At 34.9% G+C, this 22,998-nt stretch overlaps 1 protein-coding gene across 4 annotated transcripts; it reads left to right on the top strand.

Moving 5' to 3' along the window:
- Positions 1-5,117: 5,117 nt before the first annotated feature.
- ppardb (peroxisome proliferator-activated receptor delta b) lies at positions 5,118-22,714 on the top strand. 4 transcript variants are annotated; one of them, XM_051116885.1, is made up of 9 exons: positions 5,281-5,893; positions 6,618-6,716; positions 11,920-12,373; positions 15,335-15,486; positions 15,955-16,093; positions 18,147-18,346; positions 19,077-19,280; positions 20,467-20,710; positions 20,935-22,714. In XM_051116885.1, the coding sequence occupies exons 3-9, from the start codon at positions 11,974-11,976 to the stop codon at positions 21,180-21,182; spliced, it is 1,587 nt and encodes a 528-aa protein (XP_050972842.1). In that variant the 5' UTR covers positions 5,281-5,893; positions 6,618-6,716; positions 11,920-11,973; the 3' UTR covers positions 21,183-22,714. The 4 variants fall into 4 exon arrangements, with proteins under 4 accessions (XP_050972840.1, XP_050972842.1, XP_050972839.1 ...); XM_051116883.1 differs by lacking the exons at positions 5,281-5,893; positions 6,618-6,716 and adding an exon at positions 5,118-5,264; XM_051116882.1 differs by lacking the exon at positions 6,618-6,716 and having other exon boundaries at positions 5,282-5,893.
- The last annotated feature ends 284 nt before the right edge of the window (positions 22,715-22,998 follow it).

Raw genomic sequence — 22,998 nt, 5'->3', positions numbered from 1 at the left:
TAACATTACTGTTAAGTATCAGAAAGAAAATAGTTATTGAGTCATTTATTCTGTTGACTTTCACAACAATGTGATGTTGTTTGCTGTGGGAAGGCACTTCACAGACAACGTGCTAACCTTACCAAAATGATTGGATTGATTACTTTTGCATGTTATCATCCTTGTGTGTATAAAGTGTGTTCAAACTGCTTGTCATTATGTATATGGTAATTTTGTAATGTCTTTTGTGTTTAAGGTGATGGGCAGTTCAAGATTGCTGTCATTCAAGAAGTTAATGATCACTGTTGCTGTTGTGAGCTACAAATAGAGAATGGGAACGTGACGTCAGCAACGCACGGCATTCTGGGACATTCGGACACGGACGCTACACTCTAGACTGAGAAATAGTGGAGGTAGATGTTAAAATTTATATTGTACATTTAAAAACACATTAGAATGGAGAACGCTTGCTGTGACATGAACTGCCATATCTGCTGTCATGACCGGAGTGGAGAACGGATCTAAAATGAAGCGCAATGTTATGCTTTTCAGCTTAAAACAACACAATGGCGAAAGCAGCTCACTGAAAATAAACAACTTCAAAATCTAGCTTTGTCGTTTGTATTTATTATTTATTACAGTTTTACAATTTCCAGTCCACTTGAATTTGTAAGTGCTCACGCTATGAATAACAGGTTTGGAAATGTAATTTAATTTGTGATATGGCTCGTTGCGATCACTGTCCTTGTTCATAAAGCAACTCATGTGATTAAACGTTACTGTTCAGCAGCTCTTTGTAAGAAATCGTGTATTTGTTCAATTTAAGTTCAGGAAAACTTATTGAACTTTATCCCTCAATGAAATTAGGGTGATATGATTAAATACATCAGCGTTTCTCAATTCCATTCCTCACGTACCGTCGCTCTGCATATATTGCATGGCTCTCTTATTTAACCTGATTCAGACAACCAGCTAGTCCAAAGAAAGCTCCATGACTGAACTGTGTTGCGATTAACATGGTCCCTAAACAATGTTCATTGCTCCCCACTCCCTGAGCAGTGGAAATCAGTTTAAGTTTACTTAGGAATATTCATTCTTGGATTTGCGATACGCCGCCGCCTGCATAGTCTTCACACACAGACAAAATTTAGAGAATTGTTACACAATATATCCCTGTAAATAAATGCAATTTAAATTCATGTCTTGCACACTTTAATGTTCGTTGAATGGAACATACACTGTCTTCGAACTGTAATCAGGGCGGAATATTTCAAGTTCGCAGGGCACTTACTTTTGAATAGAACAGACATCTGAGATACACACAAAATGTGCAGAGCGGTGGTTCACTTACAACATCAACTGGCTGAGATCAACCTATAGTGTGTTTATTTTATCGGGCAGATATATCAGTGCCAGCTAGTTATTAAAAACTGCAAAAGAGAAATGAATTTCGGTCCTGTGTGTGGTACAATAGAAGGCGGCGGTATGATTTCTGTGAGTGTGTTGTGAGTGTGAGTTGTTCTGGCCACACGACTGAGTTGCTCGAATGAACGCAATGGATTCAAATATTAGTACATTTATTCTACGCAAGTGCAAGCAGCTCTTAAAAATATTAACGCAAATACAGTCTTTTTTCCTCTAGTGATTTGTATTTATTGTCATTGTATGCTATTTAGCGTGTCCTAATACATGGCGGCGACTACCCAGAATGCAGTGCGCAGTGACATAAACTCCCAAGCTCTATACCCAAAAGAGGCGGCACTTGCATTGGAATTCATACAGAAGTAAGCAACAGGTATGTTATGAAATGTGTATCTGTTTATTTAATTGAAAATAATGAAGTATATTGTAAGACACAGATGGTCTGACAAGCTTGTATGACAGATGTAAATGGAGACTATTGGAAATGTAAGTTAAGCAATTTATAAACAAATATTTTAATTGGCAAGTATTAGGGTTAGCAGTTAATTTAATTAACTTAAAATACTGTATGATTGATTTTCTGTCTCCAACCTGCATGTTACTCTGTAGTTCAGTTTCATTCATTTCATTTTTATCATTATCCATTTCTTTTAGAGTTTTCCTGTGAAGAAATCCTAAATGAGGGTTGAGATGAAAGCAACCAAGTGGGTTTGTATTCTATTTCATTTAACATTAGTGTTCAATATTGAAAAGAAATTGAGTCTTTGAGTCATTTATTTTGTTGACTTTTACAACAATGTGAAGTTGTTTGCTGAACACGCCTTCAAAGGTGTTCAAAGATGCTTGTCATTATGTATATGGTCATTTTGTAATGTCTTTTTTGTTTAAGGTGACGGGCAGTTCAAGATTGCTGTCGTTTGAGAAGTTAATGAACAAATCATCTTTCCTGTTGCGGTTGTGAGCTACAAAATACCCAGAGGAGGCGGCACTTACTCTGGAGTTCATACAGAAGTAAGCAACACGTATGTTATAAAAAGTGTATGTAGCATTTGATCGTGTTGCTCTTTATTTAGTTGAAAATAATGAAGTATATTTTAGGACATAGTTGATTTGACAAGCTCATATGACCGATGCAAATGGAGACTATTGGAAATGTAAGTTAAGCAATGTGTAAACAATTGGAAAGTATTATGGATTGCGGTTGATTTAATGAACTTAAAGTACTGTATGACTACTTTTCCACTCCAACCTGCATATTACTGTAGTTCAGTTTGATTCATTTCATTTTTTTTGTCATATCCATTTCTTTTAGAATTTTCCTGTAAAGAAATCCTGAACGTGATTTGAGATGAAGGCAACCAGGTGGCTATGTATTCCTCCAAGACTCTTGCATGAACAGTTTTGAAAATCCATGTAATATTTGTGTTTTTAAATTGAAAAAAAAAAATGGTACTTGCATTAAACATGCAGTTAAATGGGAAATAATACATCCCCTATAATGAATTGCATCACTTCAATGATATTTCTGTTACAATGAACTTCAAAATTCTGTTGTCAAGCCACTGGAGTCACATACTTTATACCTTTCTGGACATTTAAAGCACACAGGGTTAACATTACAGTAGGGCTCAACACTAATTACTGTTACTTTTTACTTAGAGATTGTTCTGCAGTTAAATACAAATTAAAATCATAAGATATAGTTTAATAGCTAAGATACTGTTTTTGAAAGCAAATCTTTGCATAGCTATGACAGAAAACACTGGCAACTAACAATGCTTTGGAAAAAAAAACAGATATTCTTAAAAAATAAAGCATACAGTTGAAGTCAAAAGTTTACATACACCTTGCAGAATCTGCAAAATGTAAATATTTTACCAAATAAGAGAGATCATACAAAATGAATGTTATTTTTTGTTTAGTATAATAAAAGACATTTACATATAGTCCACAAGAGAAAATAATAGTTGAATAGTTAAAAAGTTTGCATACACTTGATTCTTGATACTGTGTTGTTACCTGAATGATCCACAGCTGTGTTTTTTGTTTAATGATAGTTGTTCATGACTCCCTTGTTTGTCCTGAACAATTAAACTTCCCGCGGTTCTTCAGAAAAATCCTTCAGGTTCCACAAATTATTTGGTTTTTAAGCAATTTTGTGTATTTGAATCCTTTTTCAATAGTGATTATGATTTTGAGATCCATCTTTTCACATTGAGGACAACTGAGGGACTCATATGCAACTATTACAGAAGGTTCAATCGCTCACTGATGCTCCAGAAGGAAACACGATGCAAACAATCAAATTTACCCTGATCTTCAAATTCAAAAATTTTCACCCCCTGCTCTTGATGCATCATGTTTCCTTCTGAAGAATCAGTGAGCGTTTGAACCTTTTGTAATATGTGTCCCTCAGTTGTCCTCAGTATGAAAAGATAGATCTCAAAATCATACAGTTATTGTTAGAAAGGGTTCAAATACACAAAGAGGCTGAAAAAACAAAGAGTTTGTGGCACCTGAAGGATTTTAAGAGGAAGAACAGCAGGAAGTTTAATTGTTCAGGACAAACAAGGGACTCAGGAACAACTGTCACTAAACACAAAAACACAGCTGTGGATCATTCAGGTAACAACACAGTATTAAGAATCAAATGTGTGTAAACTTTTGAACTATTCAACTATTATTTTCTCTTGTGGACTATATGTATATAGTAAATAAAAAAATAACATTCATTTTATATGATCTCTCTTATTTGGTAATAGATCTGTATGTATATTGTACATGATCCCTTTTATTTGGTAAAATAATTAATTATTTTGCAAATTCTGCAAGGTGTATGTAAACTTTTGACTTCAACTGTATGCTTTATTTTTTTAAGATTAACTGTTTTTTTTTTTTGTTTGTTTCAAAGCATTGTTAGATGCCAGTGTTTTCTTCTCATAGCTATGCAAAGATTTAATTTCAAAAACAGTATCATAACTATTAAACTATAACTTACGATTCTAAAACTTTATTTAACCTTTAAAATAAAGGTTAAATCTTTATTCAATCTTTATTTTTATTTAAAATGTTTATTGTCAATATTTTATGTTCATTTATGCAATTTTTGTGTAGTTTTATTTTTTTATTAAAAATCCTCCAGAGCAATAGGTTTGTTTGCAAAAAGTTGGAAGTGCAGCACTCTTGACACCATATAAGAAAAAACCTAAACACAAACTTGTCTTCAAATGCTTTGTGATGTAGGTTCAATGTGAGATCTGAAAGCAGAAGACAAGATTATAAATGAACGACCTCGTGTTTGCACTATTCTTTATCACTCCTGTGTCAGTCATTCAGCTAAATATCTTCTTTGCTGACGCAACAGCATATTTAACTTGAAGTCCATCTGTTTACTGTTGGACTCCGACCTAATGGCCCCATCTACAGGAGCACTTTGGAATTCACAAAAGCCATTTAATTGCTATTATTATTAGCGTTAATGTATTACATTGAGCTAATTTGTTAACATTTAACAAAATGACATGGAATCTTCCAATAGGTCAGACCACAGAGCAACGTGCTTGTGCTTGGTAAGATTTCAACCCTCACGGGAAATAACATTTATGATTCATACAGCTTCATTAATATTCATCTATCTCCTACTGGCGGATTCTACCCACCTTTTGTTACGTAACATTCACGCCATGCTTTTTCATAGCTGTCAACCACACAAACGCCTGTAAAACCTAGAAAGGAAAACACACTCCGAACTAAACCCCTCTACTCGAGCTATCATTCGACAGACGCCTGTCACGTGATTGGGTCATACGTCAAACCGCGGTGAGGGACATTTGCTACACTCAAGCTGAAAAATCGCTTATGAGGTACGCGTGTTTAGTTATATACACGTTTTTATTCACGTTGAATACGGCTGAAGTAAATGTAAGCGGTCAAACTGAGTTCGGTAATTTGTTTCGCGCTTTACGGTCAGTGACCTCATGGATTACTTTAGGCCGAAGAGCGACCCCTGCAGGCTATTATACAGAGAATACACATCCTTTCCAGTTACTTTATTTCTGTCATCCCTGACAACCGAGTAATCAAAGTGAATGGAGTTACTAGACCAGATTGAGCAAAAGTTGGTGTAGGAATAACAGCGCGATGGTGATCGTTTGATCCGCTTTCTGAAACAGAATGGATATAACAGAAATCTGCCTGTATTTGTTATCTTAAACCTATTTAGCCGTGGTTGTTTTGCCAGGAGAAATCCGAAAGCGTGTACAACAAAATAAAAAACAAAACAAAAACATGGTAGCGTCAAGCTAGCTAGTGCTAACCTCGGACTAGCATGTGTGGAATAGGAGACACGGGGACACGGTGATGACAAAACCGATGGAAACCGACGGACTATGAGCTCATTTGAGTCTCAGAACAACTTCACTTCGCGTACGAAGAGTATATTTATATTTAATCGACCGCTTGGAAACTTCAAAGCTGGCCCGTGAACACCAAGGTAAACCAGAACAGCTAGTTAGCCTAAACTCGCTGTTTTGCTTAAAGTCTCATATCTGCTGCATCCGATTATTAAAAAAGTAAACATGTCCATACAGAATAAATGAATGTTGTAGTCTGTTAAACAGTTGATGTCACCTTTTGAAGTCATGTTTTTGTCAGCTAGCTAGATTTGTTGCCTGTCAGGTTGATGTGCCACTCAGTCTGCCTAGCTTTTTGGCTATTTTGTGTTATTTGTCAACATACATTCGTTAAGGTTAATCAACAGTGGACTTCATGTCAGTCACTGTTTCTTAATTAGTTGAAGTTTCACCATCTGTAATATAAATTTCTAAGCTTTGCTTCCTCCGGCGCTGATCATGTTAACTTTTAAGTTAGATTTCCAACAGCTAACTATTAACAATATAAGGAACAAGGAATATACAAGGAATACCTTAGTCGGCACATTCTACAAACATTCTGACGTCATTCTATTAAAACATTTTAGTTCCCAATATTCCAAAACTGGTGACCAGGCAATTAAAGCGACATATTATTATTATTATAGACAAATTTAAGCAATTGTGTGACAAGAGTACTGTTTTCTGGATCAAACAGACAGTATCACTTTTAAGAGATTAAAAGAAGCTACTGTTATTATACTTACTAAAGTATATACTTACTTAATGCTACTTTTACTTATTATACTGCTAATAAGTGAATTGTTTGTGGTTTTGTATTTGAAGGGCTTCACGTAGAAGTATCAAGTGTGACCTTGTGCACACAGAAGCAGCAAGACTGACTACTTTCACTCTGATTACAAAGTTAAAGATTTAACAATGAAGGTGAAGATCTACTGTCTATAATGAGCCGTACAAGTTCATTATTAATTTTGTAGTGCCCTGAGGTTTTCCGGTCCTTTAACCCTTAAGGCAAGACATCGCAGGTGAAAAAGGTCTTTTTTTTTTTGACTAATAGATATCACTATACTTGCCCAGTTTGTTTAATAATCAGTACAGTAAGACCTTTTTTTGTATTGTACGTTTTCTGAAATGCACACTAAGTTATTTACTAAATGTGCACTAATTTGGATACACTTCTAGAACAGAAATCTGAACATTTGACATATGTGGCCCTGAACCACAAAAACAATCATAAGTATCAGTTTTTCGAAATTGAGATTTATGCATAATCTGAAAGCTGAATAAATAAATGTTCCATTGATGTATGGTTTGTTAGGATGTGACAATGTTTGGCTGAGATACAACTATCTGAAGATCTGCAATCCGAGGGTGCGAAATATTGAGAAAATTTCCTTTAAAGTTGTCCAAATGAAGTTCTTAGCAATGCATATTACTAATTAGAAATTAAGTTTTGATGTATTTATGGTAGAAAATATTGTCATGGAACATGATCTTAATATTCTAATGATTTTTCGGCATAAAAGAAAAACGTATAATTTTTACCCATACAACGTATTTTTGGCTATTGGTTTTTAAACAATCATTTTTTAAAGAGGGGGCTTTGGATATCTCTTTTTATGAATCAGAAAATAAAGAAATCAGAGAATACTGTCAAGAAAAAAAAATGTAAATTAGGTAAATGATATATGAACAGACCCCTCTAAAACTTCAGAATATAGGTAAGTACTACTGAAGTGGAGATTTCTGGCTTAGTGCATGTGAATTGAAATTTCTAGATGCAAATAGATAAATTGTAATAAATTAAATGTTTAAATTAGTATTTTGGACATTTTTGGAAGCCTAATAGCCTCAAAAATTCACCTGTGCATAAAAAAAACAATGATTTTCCCCATAGTATCTTAAAGATGAAGTAAACAAAGATGAAGCAACTAAGAGGTCCAGACACTGGAATGCGTGTCTGTCAAAACCTCGGCACACTGACTCATTTAGTTCCTCTGTGCGGGTCGCCTCTAGCATGCAACCTCAGTACAATGCAGATAGGCTAAGAACCTGAACGACTGGTTGCCGACAAGTCTGAACAGTGGCTCAAAGTGTTTCTGATTGCTTCATTTACTGTGCATGTATATACGTTAACAAAAAGCCTAAAGCCTATGTGGTAGCGCTGTTTTTTCCACATTATTCAGTGTGGTTTGGTAACAACTGAGATGTTTTTTTTTTTTAAATTGCGTTGTCTTTGTTAGTCACATTGATGTGACTATTGCGTAATCCTCTTGTCAGAATCCACGGATTACAAACGCAGGCTGTTTGGTAGGGGTCTCAATCCTCTATATGACCAAACGCTCACATCTGTTATTAATGTCTTCCACACTGAGAGCTACGATGGATGTGACCTCGTTTATCCAGCGTCTAATAGTTTTGTCCCTCATGTTGTTTCTGTATACTGTATACTGTAAAACTGTATACTTTTCATACACTGTATGACTGTGTATGAATGTTTTTTTTTTTCCCCTTTTTAATTTTTATTTTGCAATTTTTAGTGTTCCCACACAGGTTTGCTGAATAAACAATGAGAGGGTTTTCATTTTTGGCTGAACTATCCCTTTAAGACATTCTATAAACACTTTGTAGTCTGAGGAAGTACACTGCCTACTAGATGAAACACAATATATCTTGACCTTTGTGTTGACAGGTTAGTTTTTTTCTGTTTGCTCATGCAAATGGGTCATGAGTGAGAGCATGGTTCTTCTCAGTATTTTACGAATAGCTTTTTTCATGTCTTGGTGTTTGACATGGCTCGTTGCCCAGTTGATGTCCTCTGCTAGGATGTAAGTTATTTGACCTATGCTTAACATACACGGGCACAGTCAGTTCTGTCGCTCTCGAGAAAGGAAGATCACAATCAGCAATCTTTCTCTTTTCGTTCTGTTTTGATACACTATTCCTTTGGGGGTGACTTGATTATCTAAGTTTTGTAACTGAAGTCTTTTGCTAGATCTCTTTCTACTGGTTATACAGTCTTCCCACAGCTGCTTTCTTTTCTGGGTTATCTTATCTTTTTAAGTAAACAACCTAGCAGAGTCTCATAATGGATTTATCGCCTCTCACTTTGTGTAGACTAAATATACCACAGACCTGTAATTGCTGACGGCACAGTTTGCGTCTGACTGCCTCAAAACGATAAAGGTCATGTAATCGGAAGTGGTGAATGAATGAAAGGACAGCTAGCTAAGACAAAAGCTACTTTCTGATTGTTTACACTTAAGGATTCTCTTTTCCTGAAAGCATTTGGGCCAGGCCTAAGAACAAAGATTCACATTTCATGTGGCTAACAGAGTGCAACAGTAACTGCCCACTTTTTCAGCTACCTTGGTTTCGCAGTATTTTCTCATTCATTTTCAAAAAGAAGAGACAAACAAGCCAGCTCTGGATACAAATCATACATCACAAAGAAGGAATTTAAAAGTGTTTTATAAGGGTATGAACTTTTCGTCACAAGGGGCACTGCAATTAATGTAACTGAATCAAAGAAATACTGCAATATAAAAAATATTAACTTGCATTTTTGACATTACATACATCTTTATATAGACTGCTGTTTAAAACTTAAAACTTTTTTTTTTTTTTTTTTTACGTGAAAGTCCTGCCAAGGCAGCATATATATAAATGATCAGTAATATTGTTCAGTAGTAGTACAGTAATAAAACTTCATTACAATTAAAGAAAAAGTTTGCTTCCAGAACAAAAATGTACAAAAAGTGTAGTCACCCCTTGTCATCCAAGATGTTTGTGTCTGTCTTTCTTCATTTGAAAAGAAATTGTTTTTTGAGGAAAACATTTCGGGATTTTTTTCCCATATAGTGAACTTCCAAAATATAGTTAAAATGCGGCTTCAAACAATCTCAAATCCGGTTGTAAATGATCCCAGCCAAGGAAGAAGGGTCTTATCTTGCGAAACAATTGGTTATTAACGTAAAAATAATACCATTTATATACTTTTTAATGTCAAACGCTTGTCTTGTCTTACTCTGCATGAACTCTGTTTTTTTTCCGGTTCATGACAGTTAGGGGTAGATCGAAAAACTCCCATCTCATGTTCACGCTCAACTTCAAAATCAAACCTATATTGCTGTTTTTTGTTTTTTGCCTTTTTTGTTAAGGGTGTTTGATCTTCTTTGCATGTTCACTTTTACAAAGACTGGGTCGATTCTTCTGCAGTGATGTAGGATGATTTTGAAATTATTTTTGAAGTTGAGGGAGAAAATACGATTGGTTATTTTCATTAGAAAAAAATACAATTTAAATGCTTTTCAATCTCAAATACTCGTCTTGTCTTGTTCTGCCTGAACTCTGTGTATTCTGGCTCAATACAGTTAGGGTATGTTGAAAAACTCCAATCGTTTTACTAGATAAGACCCTTCTTCCTCGGCTGGGATCGTTTACAACCTCATTTAAACTGCGTTTTGGAAGTTCAAACTCAGGCCACCATATCAGTCCATTATATGGAGAAAAATCCTGGAATGTTTTCCTCAAATAACACCATTTCTTTATGACTGAAAAAAGAAAGACATGGACATCTTGGATGACAAGGGAGTGAGTACTTTATCTGTACATTTTTGTTCTGGAAGTGGACTTCTCCTTTAAGGAAAAAAATTCAGGATTTTTCTCCATAAAGTGGACTTCAATGGTGCCTGCAAGTTTGAACTTCCAAAATGCAGTTTAAACGCAGCTTTAAAGAGCTCTAAAGGAAGAAGAAGTGTCTTGTCTAGCAAAACAATCAGTTATTTTCTTTAAAAAAATTGAACACTTTATATACTTTTTAACCTCAAATGCTCGTCTTGTCTAGCTCTGAGTGAACTCCGGTTCAATTCCGCATTCTGGTGCAGTACAGTTAGAGTATATAAAACAATCCCTTCCATCTCATTTTCTCCTCCAACTTTAAAATTGCTGTTTTACCTCACTTGCATTGATATAGGACGATTTTGAAGTTGGAGGAGAAAATGCAATAGGAGTTTTTCGACATACGCTGTATTGAACTGAAATGCACAGAGTTTACTCGGAGCTAGAGAAGTCAAGTATTTGAGGTTAAAAAGTATATAAATTGCAATTTTTTTTTTTTGGAAAATAACTGATTGTTTTGCTAGATAGAACCCTTCTTTCTCGGCTGGGATCATTTAGAGCCCTTTAAAGCTGCATTTTGGAAGTCCACTATATGGAGAAAAATCCTGAAATGTTTGCTTCAAGAAACATTTTTTTACGACGAAAAAAAAAAATTGCATCCGAAATACGTTTTTGTTTACATAATGTATGTGTGTGTACGGTGTATATTTATTATGTATATATAAATGCACACATGTGCATGGGTATATTTAAGAAAAAAATTATGTTTATATATTCAGTATATTTATATATAATATTAATTATATGAATTATATGAAATATATACTGTATGTGTGTTATATATACATAATAAACATACAGAGTACACACATGTTATGTAAACAAAGTTTTATTTTTGGATGCGATTAATCACAATTAATCGTTAGACAGCACCAATATATACAGTTTACAGTACAATAAACCCACACAAACATGGTGTGACATGGTCGTTATATATCAAGAAACATTTTTTATTAGCATGTTGAAATTGCTTAATATTTTATGTCAGTCCTTAATATTTTAGTCAAAACTATGATTACAGTACTTTTATTAATAGAAAAAATGGCATTCATTTGATATCATTTAAAATTTTCTTACGGTCTCTTTTGATCACTTTAATGTGGTCTTGATGATTTTTTTTCAGTAACTTCATGTGAAAAATTAATGACAGTAAGAAAATAACTGGATTTTTCCTGTAGTGTGAACAAAGCCTTGCTGTGTCTTTATGATGACTTTTTTTCCATTAATTTTATTTGAGTCAGCGGCGAGGTAATGGGGGTGGGGTGGAGTCAGGAAATGACACCAGCAGTACTGGATCTCAGGTCAAACTCAGGTCATCCATGTAATCTCTGGAGCACGTACAAACCAGGTCACTTCACCAGCGATGATGGTCATATTCTTTTACCGTGTTGTACTGAGGCGACGTTGCAATAACCGACATCTGTTGACTTGTCTTTTGTCTTTTCAGAGGCGATGTCACGTGATGGATGGTTATGAGATTTAGCAGCCAGAAAGGAGAACCATGGAACAGGTTGAGCAACCTACCTCAGAAATGAAATGTGACGGCCCGGTAGACGTCTCAGCAGCCCAGGAGCGCCTCATGTTCCCAGGAGTTACGGAGGGCCGGTCGTCTCCACGGACAGATTTGAACCCTGTCCAGATTCTTGAAGACACAACATGGATGGCAGTCCAGGAGGGTGAGACTGCGTCTTCGGACTGTGGGGGGATGTCAGACCTACAGGAGCCGAGCTCAGCGTCGGGTGAGGAGGTGGAGGGCAGCGAGACGTCTGATGCCACAGGATTAGAGGTCTCACCCGGCAGCAAGGAATCATGGGGGGCCACTCTACAGAATGGAGATGGGACACCGCAGGAGAGTCCTCAACAGAATAGTGACACTCCAGCAACAGCTCAAATGTTTCCAGGTAAAACTGTGCTTAGACATCAGTGAAATTAGACTGAATTTTTTTTCCCCGCTTAACCCTGTAATTACGTATATATCATATTTGATACATGGCTTTCAAAGGCTTTTATGTCATTAATGTGATCAATCATTCCTGAAAAAAGTATGTACACAACTATGCATACTTCATTTGCACTTTTAATATCATTGTTTTATTTTTTAATAAAATGTGTTAATCATATATTCAGCAGTTATTTAACCTATATTTCAATCATTAATTTAAACAAAATTATTTAGCTTATTATAATATAGTATATGTGTGTTTATATAGGTGCGTGTACATGTGTGTGTTGTGTGTGTGTGTGTATATAAATATATATATATCTCAGTGTTTCCCATTCATTAACTAAATTCATCTGTCCCGCCACAGTTTCATAATAAACCGAAAATATTTATACTCGTCATTTTAACATAGACGTCTTTAACGTTGTGTTTCGTGCCATCGCTTTGGAAAAGTGTCCGTCAAACGAACTAAGCGTTATATGGTTTTATCCGTTCATCAAGTCTGTTTCGCTGCTTGTTTGTGAAGCACTTCATTCAGAGTCAGACGATCAGTTCGTGATTTGATGTTTGCCGCGTCAGAGTCAGAGCGACTCTTTGATTGACAGTCAATGCGGTGAACACTGTTTTTGCCGTGAGTTTAGCGCGCGTTTGAGAATGCAACGGCAACCAGTTACGCATTGTCACATTAGCATAATTTCCAACATTTTAATGGGCAGATGTTTACAATATTTCACTAGATTTGTAATGAGACGCGTTTGTAAACCTGTTTGCACTGAAGCTGGAGTTTTCCGCCAAAATAAAAGCTCTACTGCAGTTTCCGTGAAAATAAAAGCTCATAGGTTTATATCTTGGAAACAAGGACTAAAATTAACAGACACGCGCACAGAAAATACTGTACAAGCAGAGCAAGCGCGTTGTTTCGATGGCATTTTCCCCTCTATTTCACAAGCGCCACCTGCTGTCAGAGAGTGAAATTCAGGCTGTTGTTTTTGTTTTATGCAGATTTTAGCATAGTTTCACAAAGCTTTAAAATCAGACCATTCTGTTTTTAATTCAAATGTTGAAATGATACAGACGAATTTAAATTAAAAAATGCTCATGCTACATGTGTTTCATCTTTGTTTGTATTGTGATTAAAATTCAGTGGTTGGTTCTTTGGTTCATTATTAAATACGTTTAGTTTTTGTAGTAGTACAACTGCAAAAACAGATTAATGGCTAGGAAAAAAAAATATTTAGGGCTGATAAATTTTCTCAAATCACCAGCCATTGGCAGATGTGGCAAAACTAGTTTTAGGTCCTGCTTGCAAGTGTAGAAATTAGGACAAAAGTATTGTAATTTTCCTACAGAAGAATAAGGTAAAATAAAATTTGTATTTTTCAGGTATATTATTTCATTTATTTTACATACTAATTGCTAATAAGTATTTATTTACTAACTTATTTTACAGTGCAATTATTTTACAATATATGGCTATTCCTGTCATAGGAATAATAATATAAAATTATTATTATTATAATATTCTAATTTGTTTGGCTTCCAAATTGACCAGTGTGAGTGTACTTTAGACTGAGACACTATATCACAACTGAATGAGTTCCATGTAAACTTTAAGAACAAGTCAATTCACCAGATTTCTTTCTTTGTTTAGTTTGTACACTGACCTGTTTTGGAGCTCTTAATTTTTAACTCTCAGAGTGCACCAGAGAGATGAATTTAACCACACCCCACTAGTGGGACCGAGGTCCACCACCACAGTCTCACAAAATTCTGTGGGAAACACTGTGTATATATATATATATATATATATATATATATGTGTGTGTGTGTGTGTGTAATAATAATATTATATTATATTATATTATTTTATTTTAAAAATATATATTTTTAAACAGATTATTATTATTATTTTTTTTATTTAATATATAATATGGTACATAGTAGTATTTATTTATATCTGTTTATATATAGTATTTATTATGACTTATTTATGACCTGGCTTTAATTGTTGTTGTCTTTGAAACTTATACTATTCTACCAGTATTTACACTAATAATGAAAAATTATTTAATTATTCATATTATAATAATTATTATATAATAATTAAATTATATATAATATATTAAATCATCTATGTATGTGTATATATATATATATATATACATATATGTGTGTACACAAACAAAATAAATAAATACCATTATATAATATAATATATTATATTATAAAAAACGAATATATTATATATATATATATATATATATATATATATATATATATATATATATATAATATATTCGTTTTTTATAATATAATATATTATATTATATAATGGTATTTATTTATTTTGTTTGTGTATAGTATTTTTAATGACTTATGACCTGGCTTTATCCTTTGTTGTCTTTGAAACTTATATGTATTTATATAAAATAGTATTATACCAATAATTACATTAATACATATTTTTAGAATAAAATAAAAAATATAATGTATATAGTGTGATAAAATATAATATGTTATAATCTATATATAATATTATAATAATTATTTAATTGTTAATATTATAATAATTAATATATAATAATTAAATTACAAATAATATATAACGCAATAACATATTAAATATTATATAATAAAAATTATATATTCATAATCATATTTTTTATTACTTATTTATGACCTGGTTTTATTCTTTGTTGTCCTTGAAACTTAACAGAACAACATTAGATTAAAATCATTTCAGTAGTTCAGTAGTTTTTTTTTTTTTTTTAAGATTTATGTCAGATTATTTACTGTCAGGCTTTTTGATATTAAAAGAAATACTTTTGCGATATATTAACCATAAAATATATACTTTTGTAGTGCTCTGAAAAGATATGCTTTATGAAGTTTCTTTTTGTTTTTGTCCTCACATTTATAGATCCGTTACAGACGCCCTCTCTTTCGCTGTCAGACCAGTTACGGCTGGGTCGGGATGACCCCAATAGTATGGGGCTGAACGTCGAGTGCCGCATATGTGGAGATAAAGCCTCAGGATTTCATTATGGAGTTCATGCATGTGAAGGCTGCAAGGTAATTTTGCTGAACTTGTCAAAACTACTGCAGTCAAGGTTTTTTCGCAAACCGTGGGTGGATCCGTGGCCTAAAATAAACTCTCATCTATAATATAACAACATTAAAGGTTCTGTAAGCGACTATTGACAAACTATTTGACGGATATTGCTGAAATAGATGTCCTGAGAAATCACATCTGGCTCTGTAAACAACCAAAACGATCTGCAAACAACTCCTAATTAGAAACCCAGTCTGCATGTGAATTGCCATGAATTTTGGAAGGGTTTTTGTGTTTTAAGCAATGGTGCAGTCTATTTCAAGACCTGAAATCTCTTACAGCATCTTTAATAAAACCACTCTGTTTCTTTACCTTCGATCACTGGGCTTCCAAATGCTTAAAGTTGCGTTTCTGTGAAGTAATTCAGCAATCCAAGCGCGTATTTGCCTTGCTGTTTTTCAGTGAGGAAGTGTCATCTTTTTTTAAAGGGGTTTTTCAGACGCACCATTCGTATGAAGCTGGAGTATGAGCGGTGTGAGCGTGCCTGTAAAGTCCAGAAAAAGAGCCGGAACAAATGCCAGTACTGTCGCTTCCAGAAGTGCCTGGCATTGGGCATGTCACATGATGGTGAGCAGCCTGCACATAACCACAATTTAAAGCATTCAGAATTTTCCCTCTCATTTTACATCCACTGTGTGAACTGAATATTAACCCTTTCACATGTGAGGTTAAAATATTCTTGCTTGGCCCCCAGCGTGAGTTTTCTTTAGGCAGCTTTGGGATGTATTACCTTATTGTTTCCATGGTGACGTGTCAAGTTTGTCATGAGACACACCACGGCCACAATAGCGCTGTATGACAGATAATATTTCCTATGGGTGCCGCCATGTTAACTTGCGCTGATGCTTATGCTGTGGGATTTACAACACGTAAATTCATCCCCTCTCCTCCTGAAAGACATTAAAGGGGTGCTATTATGCTTTTTCACTTTTTGAACTTTAGTCAGTGTGTGGTGTGTATCTTTGGGCATAAAAAAAGGTCTACAAAGTTACAAATCTCAAAGTCCACTCCAAAGGGATATTTAGTTTTAAAAAAAAATCTCTTTTCAAGAACTACAACGAACAGCTCCTTTGGACTACATTGTTTGTTTTCCATATGCAATGATGTCACAACGCGGTCCATTAGAATATCATTAAATTAAATCCCGCCTACGGAAATTCGAATTGTTGGGGGGTGGGTAGGGACGAGGTGGGGGATTAGCCTAACTTTAGAGATGCTAAAGTTTGCGGAGAGCTGCTTCAGTGAGTCACAGCGCGGCAGGTATAAACACAAGCATTGACTAGAGTGGCCGCTTCAGAGCCGCAATGCGCCGCAGACGTGTTCAGTGTGTGGTAAGAGATTTATTCATCATACAGTGTAGATAATGTTAGCTTCACTTATAACATGAGTGTTTTTTTAAAATGCATAAACTTGCACTAGAGTAGGCTAGGCTAATCAGTGATGATGTTCTTTGATAATGTTAGGCTGCTCTAATATAAAATAGTATTATACCAATAATGACATTAATACATATTTTTAGAAAAAAATAAAAATATAATGTATATAGTGTGATAAAATATAATATGTTATAAATTATATGTAATATTATAATAATTATTTAATTGTTAATATTATAATAATTAATAGATAATAATTAAATTACAAATAATATATAACATAATAAAATATTAAATATTATAGCCTAAAATATATTTTAGCCTTATGCTGGAGCTGGTTTCGGGCAATGATATATTTAAATAATTAAATAAATTAGCACGATAATATCATGTATTGGCGATCTCGTGGGCTGATGATAGGACCCAACACTACTGTAGCGTATTATTTACTCACCCTCCATGCATCCTAGGTGTATATGACTTCCTTCTTTCAGATGAATGCAATGGGAGTTATATTAAAATTTATCCTGGCAATCCCAAGCTTTAGAAAGGCATAGACAGGTGTTTTTCTTCATCAGTCTAAAACAAGTCCAATAATGTGCACCCATCCATAATAAAAAAAAAGTGCCTCACATGGCTCCATTAAAGGCGTCCTCTTATCTGGGTCTTATCTGGCGAAACGATCGGTCATTTTATTTTATTTTTTAAATGATAATTTATGTACTTTTTATTCTCAAACGCTCATCTTATCTAGCTCTGTGTGAAAAAAAAACAGTTTATTTCCGGTCATGACAGTTAAGGTACATCTAAAAACTCCCACTCTCATTTTCTCCTCCAACTTCAAAATCGTCCTACATTGCTGCAGAAGTACCAACCCAATGTTTACAAAGTGAACATGCAAAGAAGATCAAACACCCTTCACAAAAAAGGTAAAACAGCAATGTAAAAGTTGAAAGATGGGAGTTTTTAGATGTACCCTAACTGTCATGACATGACAGTTCATACAGAGCTAGACTAGACGAGTGTTTGAGGTTAAAAAGTGTATAAACTGTAATATTTTTAGAAAATAACCGATCGTTTTGCTAGATAAGCCCCCTATTCCTCGGCTGGGATCATTTAGAGCCATTTGAAGCTGCATTTAAACTGCATTTTGGAAATTCAAATGTGTTTCTTTTATAGTCATACTCTGCAATGAATGTTTCAGTGTTCATAAACTGAAGCTGGTTTTTGTTTCTTTGCCTCAGCGATCAGGTACGGACGTATGCCAGAGGCGGAGAAGAAGAAGCTAGTGGCAGGGCTTCTCGCTGGGGAGAAACAGCAAAGCACTAGTGGAGCTGACCTCAAAACACTGGCCAAGCATGTCAACACATCCTACCTGAGGAATCTCAACATGACCAAGAAAAAAGCACGGAGCATCCTCACGGGCAAGACGAGCTGCACGTCGGTATGTGCTCAGCTTTCAGTGAGATGCCACCTACAGTTTCGGTTTTCTCAACAAGTCTAAGGATGCATTGATAGTAAAGAGATAGTTCACTCAAACATTTAAATTCTGTCATTAATTACTCACCCTCATGTTGTTCCAAACCCGTAAGACCTTCATTCATCTTTGGAACACAAATTAAAATGTTTTTGATGAAATCTGAGAGCTTTCTGACCCTACATAGGCAGCAACACAACTAACACGTTCAGGGGCCAGAAAGGTAGCAAGGACATCAATAAAATAGTCCATGTGACATCAGTGCTTCAGCTGTAATTTTATGAAGCTATGAGAATACTTTTTGTGCACAAAGAAAACAAAAATAATGACTTTATTCAACAATTTCTTCTCTTCCGTGTCAGTCTTCGACCTGCGTTCACTTGAGTACCACGGCGCATTGAATGTGTCAGTTGCATTGCTGTCTATGCAGGGTCAGAGAACTCTGTTTTAATCAAAAATATATTAATTTGTGTCTAACGGGTTTGAAACAGCATGAGGGTGAGTAATTAATGACAGAATTTCCATTTTTGGGTGAACTATTCCTTTAAAGGTCTGGCAGATATGATAAGCCAATATTTATTTGATGGTAAAACTGATTTATTTTATCATTTATTTATTGTTTGTTGATACAAAATAGCATATGACTGATTTGTAGTTATTCCAGTTGTTTTTAATTAAGTTCTTATTTCGTCTCCAGCCTTTTGTGATCCATGATATGGACTCACTCTGGCAGGCAGAAAACGGGCTGGTCTGGAATCAGCTTAATGGAGCGCCTCCCAACAAAGAGATCGGGGTCCATGTCTTCTATCGCTGCCAGTGCACCACAGTTGAAACTGTGCGAGAGCTCACAGAGTTTGCCAAAAACATCCCTGGCTTTGTGGATCTCTTTCTTAATGATCAGGTTAGAATGATCCATGTAATTTTGTTAATTTATAATCTGTTACATTGTTTGTTTGTGGGTTTATTAATTTTGCGTAGTGACCGCTAAGATGAATGGCTTTTTCCTCACTTGTTAAAAAAAAGGATTATTGTTATTAGTCGTGTTGGTGGCTACATTAGAGTAATTACTTGTTTTCCATCATTAATATTTGTTAATTCATTTATTTGTGTGTATGTATGCGTATGCATGTATTTCTTCATTTAAAAAATCCTGCTAAAAATATAAACATATATTTGTCAGTTATTGGTGGCTCATAATATTTATTACCATGCCTTAATTAAAGGGATAGTTTACCCAAAAATGAAAATGACTCACCCTCAAGCCATCTTAGGGTGTATATGACTTTCTTCTTTCAGATGAATAGATTCGGAGTTATGTTAATAAATGTCCTGCCTCTTCCAAGCTTTATAATGGCAGTGAATGGGTGTTGTGATTTTGAGGTCCAATAAAGGGCATTCATCCATTATAAAGAGTACTCCACATGGTCCCAGGGGATAAATAAAGGACTTCTGAAGCAAATCAACGCAGTTGTGTAAGAAAAATATCCATACTGAAAAATTTAGAAACCGTAATCTCTAGTTTCTGCTAACTCCCCAGTGGATGACGTAGGCCTCCGGTTTGCTCCGGTGAGAAAATACTACTTGCAAGAACCAATTTTTATTTACAGCGAAGATCAAACCAGTCTTCTCTTGGCTTATATTGAAATCCTCTGACTTTTTTTTTGTTTTGTTTTGTTTTTTTTTGCAAATCCTTATTTTGTACTTCTAATTCATGGCCTGTGTTTTGTTTTGCCTCTGCGTTCGGCACAAGATTACAGTTTATACAATTTTAAATATGGATATTTTTCTTACACAAATGTACTCGTTCACTTCAGAACATCTTTATTAACCTCTCCGGAGCTGTGTGAAGTACTTTTTATGATGGATGGATGCCATTTCTTGGACTTCAAAATCTTAACACCCATTCACTGCCATATAAAGCTTGAAAGAGTCAGGACATTTTTTAATATAACGCCGATTGCATATACACCTATGATAGCTTGAGGGTGAGCAAATCAAGGGGTGATTTTCACTTTTGGGGTGAACTGTCCCTTTAGGTTTTGTCACATAATCTTCCACTAAATTAATCTCCCACTTTTTTCTCTCAGGTAACGCTGTTAAAATATGGAGTCCATGAGGCCATATTTGCGATGCTCCCATCGCTCATGAATAAAGACGGGCTGCTGGTGGCCAATGGGAAGGGCTTTGTGACGAGAGAGTTCCTGCGTAGTCTACGCAAACCTTTCAGCGAGATCATGGAGCCCAAATTTGAGTTTGCGGTGAAATTCAATGCCCTGGAGCTGGATGACAGTGACCTGGCTCTGTTTGTAGCAGCCATCATTCTCTGCGGAGGTAAGGACGTGGTGTTCGTTTGATCAGTGTGTTTTCGTATGTCCGTTGTTGTTGTTTGTTTACATCAACAAAGAATTTATAGAGTAATCATAGTTAAATGAGAACCAAACATTAGAAGAGATCAAAAGCTTGTTTATCATAACATGAAAAAGCACTGGTTGTAAACCAATTAATCGTAATGTGCATACGTCAGTCAAATTGCTAAAGTCAAATCTTTGCTGTAGATCGTCCTGGGCTGATGAACGTGAAGCAGGTCGAACAGATCCAGGATGGCATCCTGCAAGCTCTGGACCAACATCTTCAGGTGCACCATCCAGACTCTCCTCATCTTTTCCCTAAACTGCTCCAGAAAATGGCCGACCTCAGACAGCTGGTCACGGAGAACGCCCAGCTGGTTCAGATGATCAAAAAGACTGAATCTGAGACCTCCCTCCACCCACTTTTACAGGAGATATATAAAGACATGTACTGACTTGCAAGGACCTGACTGAAGAATGGACTTCAGACTTCACACTTCTGCACACTTCTTAATGGCGCTGCTGTGCCATTGGGTTTTTAAAAATATTTTTTTGTAAAGAACTTTTACAGATATTGACTTTGAATACTGACATTTTCTCTGATTTTTGCGGAGTGTTTTTTTTATTTAAACTCAAGGATGCAGAACATCTAGTCACCGTTTACTACTACTACTACTACTACTACTACTACCACCGTCATGTTATTCTTCATTTGCTTGATGAGGGCTAACACCTTTAGAACTTGTCTTTTCCATCATGGTTTTGGTTTGCAAGTACATTTAAGTGATATCTAGTATGTTTCTTTGAGGAGATCAGAGAACAATCAAGCTCTTGAAATGCCACTGTATGTGTTTGTAGGGCTTCTTTCCTCCTGATTTTGTTTGAGAAGGCACTTTTACTCAAGTAAAAGGTAGACTCCATGCAAAACTGTACAGCAGTCAGTTGTATTATCTTGGAATTATGTTACTTTGTTAAGGGTGTTGTTGTTTTCAGCGTCAGCTGCTATAAATATATATTGGTATTGAAACTGAAGACAAATGTGTTTAATAATTTGCTTTAACTTTTTGGGAGAAACCTACAACAGTTTGATCATTTCAGCTGTGTGGAAGGAAATGTTTGTTCACTTTATGATATGTTTATATAATTCTTCTGTACTGCTCCCTTTGTTAAGATCTGGTACCTTGATGGTGCTTGTATTTTAACATACTGTCCGGTACCAGCCTCAGAGTCATATTTACTGAATCGAGACACAATACAAGTTATGTTTCATTGACTCCTTAATAAGCAGTTGTATTAAATTAGGTCTTCCATTAGTATGTTGATAGAACATGTTCTATGACTATATATATTGAGTGATTGCAAGCAAGCAGGTTGTGGTTACATTCAAACTAGAACATTATGGTCAAATTGATTCTTTAAATCAGATGCATTAGTTAATTACTAATAATGCTATGATAGTTGTATGCAATGGATTTTGAGTAGTGTCCTTTAATGAAATAACTTGGACACTTCAGAGTTTAGAACGGGTCTTGTCAAAAACAGTGCTGAATAATTTGGGAATTTAGTGTACATGCATTTAAAAGCTGTTTTGATGATGAATTACATTAATTGGTATTAATATGATGTGCAACACATCTACCATTTCACATCCAGAAGTAGCTCAGAAATATCTGAGATTTCTCTTATGGCTGAAATTTGCTTTGCTGATCTGTTTATTCAAGATGGAACTTGATGTCAGAGATCTATGATCATGTAGAAACCTGTTACTGTGAAACTAGAGAGCACAATAGTATGAAATTCTAAGAATTTTTTTCTTTTCTTGTTCTTAAAATACCTTTTGTCATCTATTTTCACACCAATCTACTTTTCCAAACTGGCCCATCTCAGCAATGTCTTGATTCACTGACAAGAGTGGGCAAGATGCACAAGTGTTATAAATTGTGGGATATTATTTGGATCACAGTAAAACAATCCCATACATCTTTAAGTTTCTTGTGATTTATGAAAAGCTCCAATATTTCCCAATCATTTTGCAGTCATCATAAAATATAAATGTTGCTTTAATCTTTTTAATCATTTGCCAAACAAATTAAAATGTGTGAAAACTATTAAACAGTTTAATAAGAAACAACTGGTGTCGATGAATAATCCTTGAATGAGTCACTAAAATAATTTATATTCTTATATTTCACGATTGACTTTTAATTACTTTCGTAAACTGCCCTGTTTAAATGCATGAAATGCGTCGTAACGATTCGTTATTTTCAAATC

This window comes from Labeo rohita, chromosome 8 (genome assembly GCF_022985175.1).
Source record: "Labeo rohita strain BAU-BD-2019 chromosome 8, IGBB_LRoh.1.0, whole genome shotgun sequence".
Taxonomy (NCBI): domain Eukaryota; kingdom Metazoa; phylum Chordata; class Actinopteri; order Cypriniformes; family Cyprinidae; genus Labeo; species Labeo rohita.
This window is presented reverse-complemented; position numbering and strand designations above follow the sequence as displayed.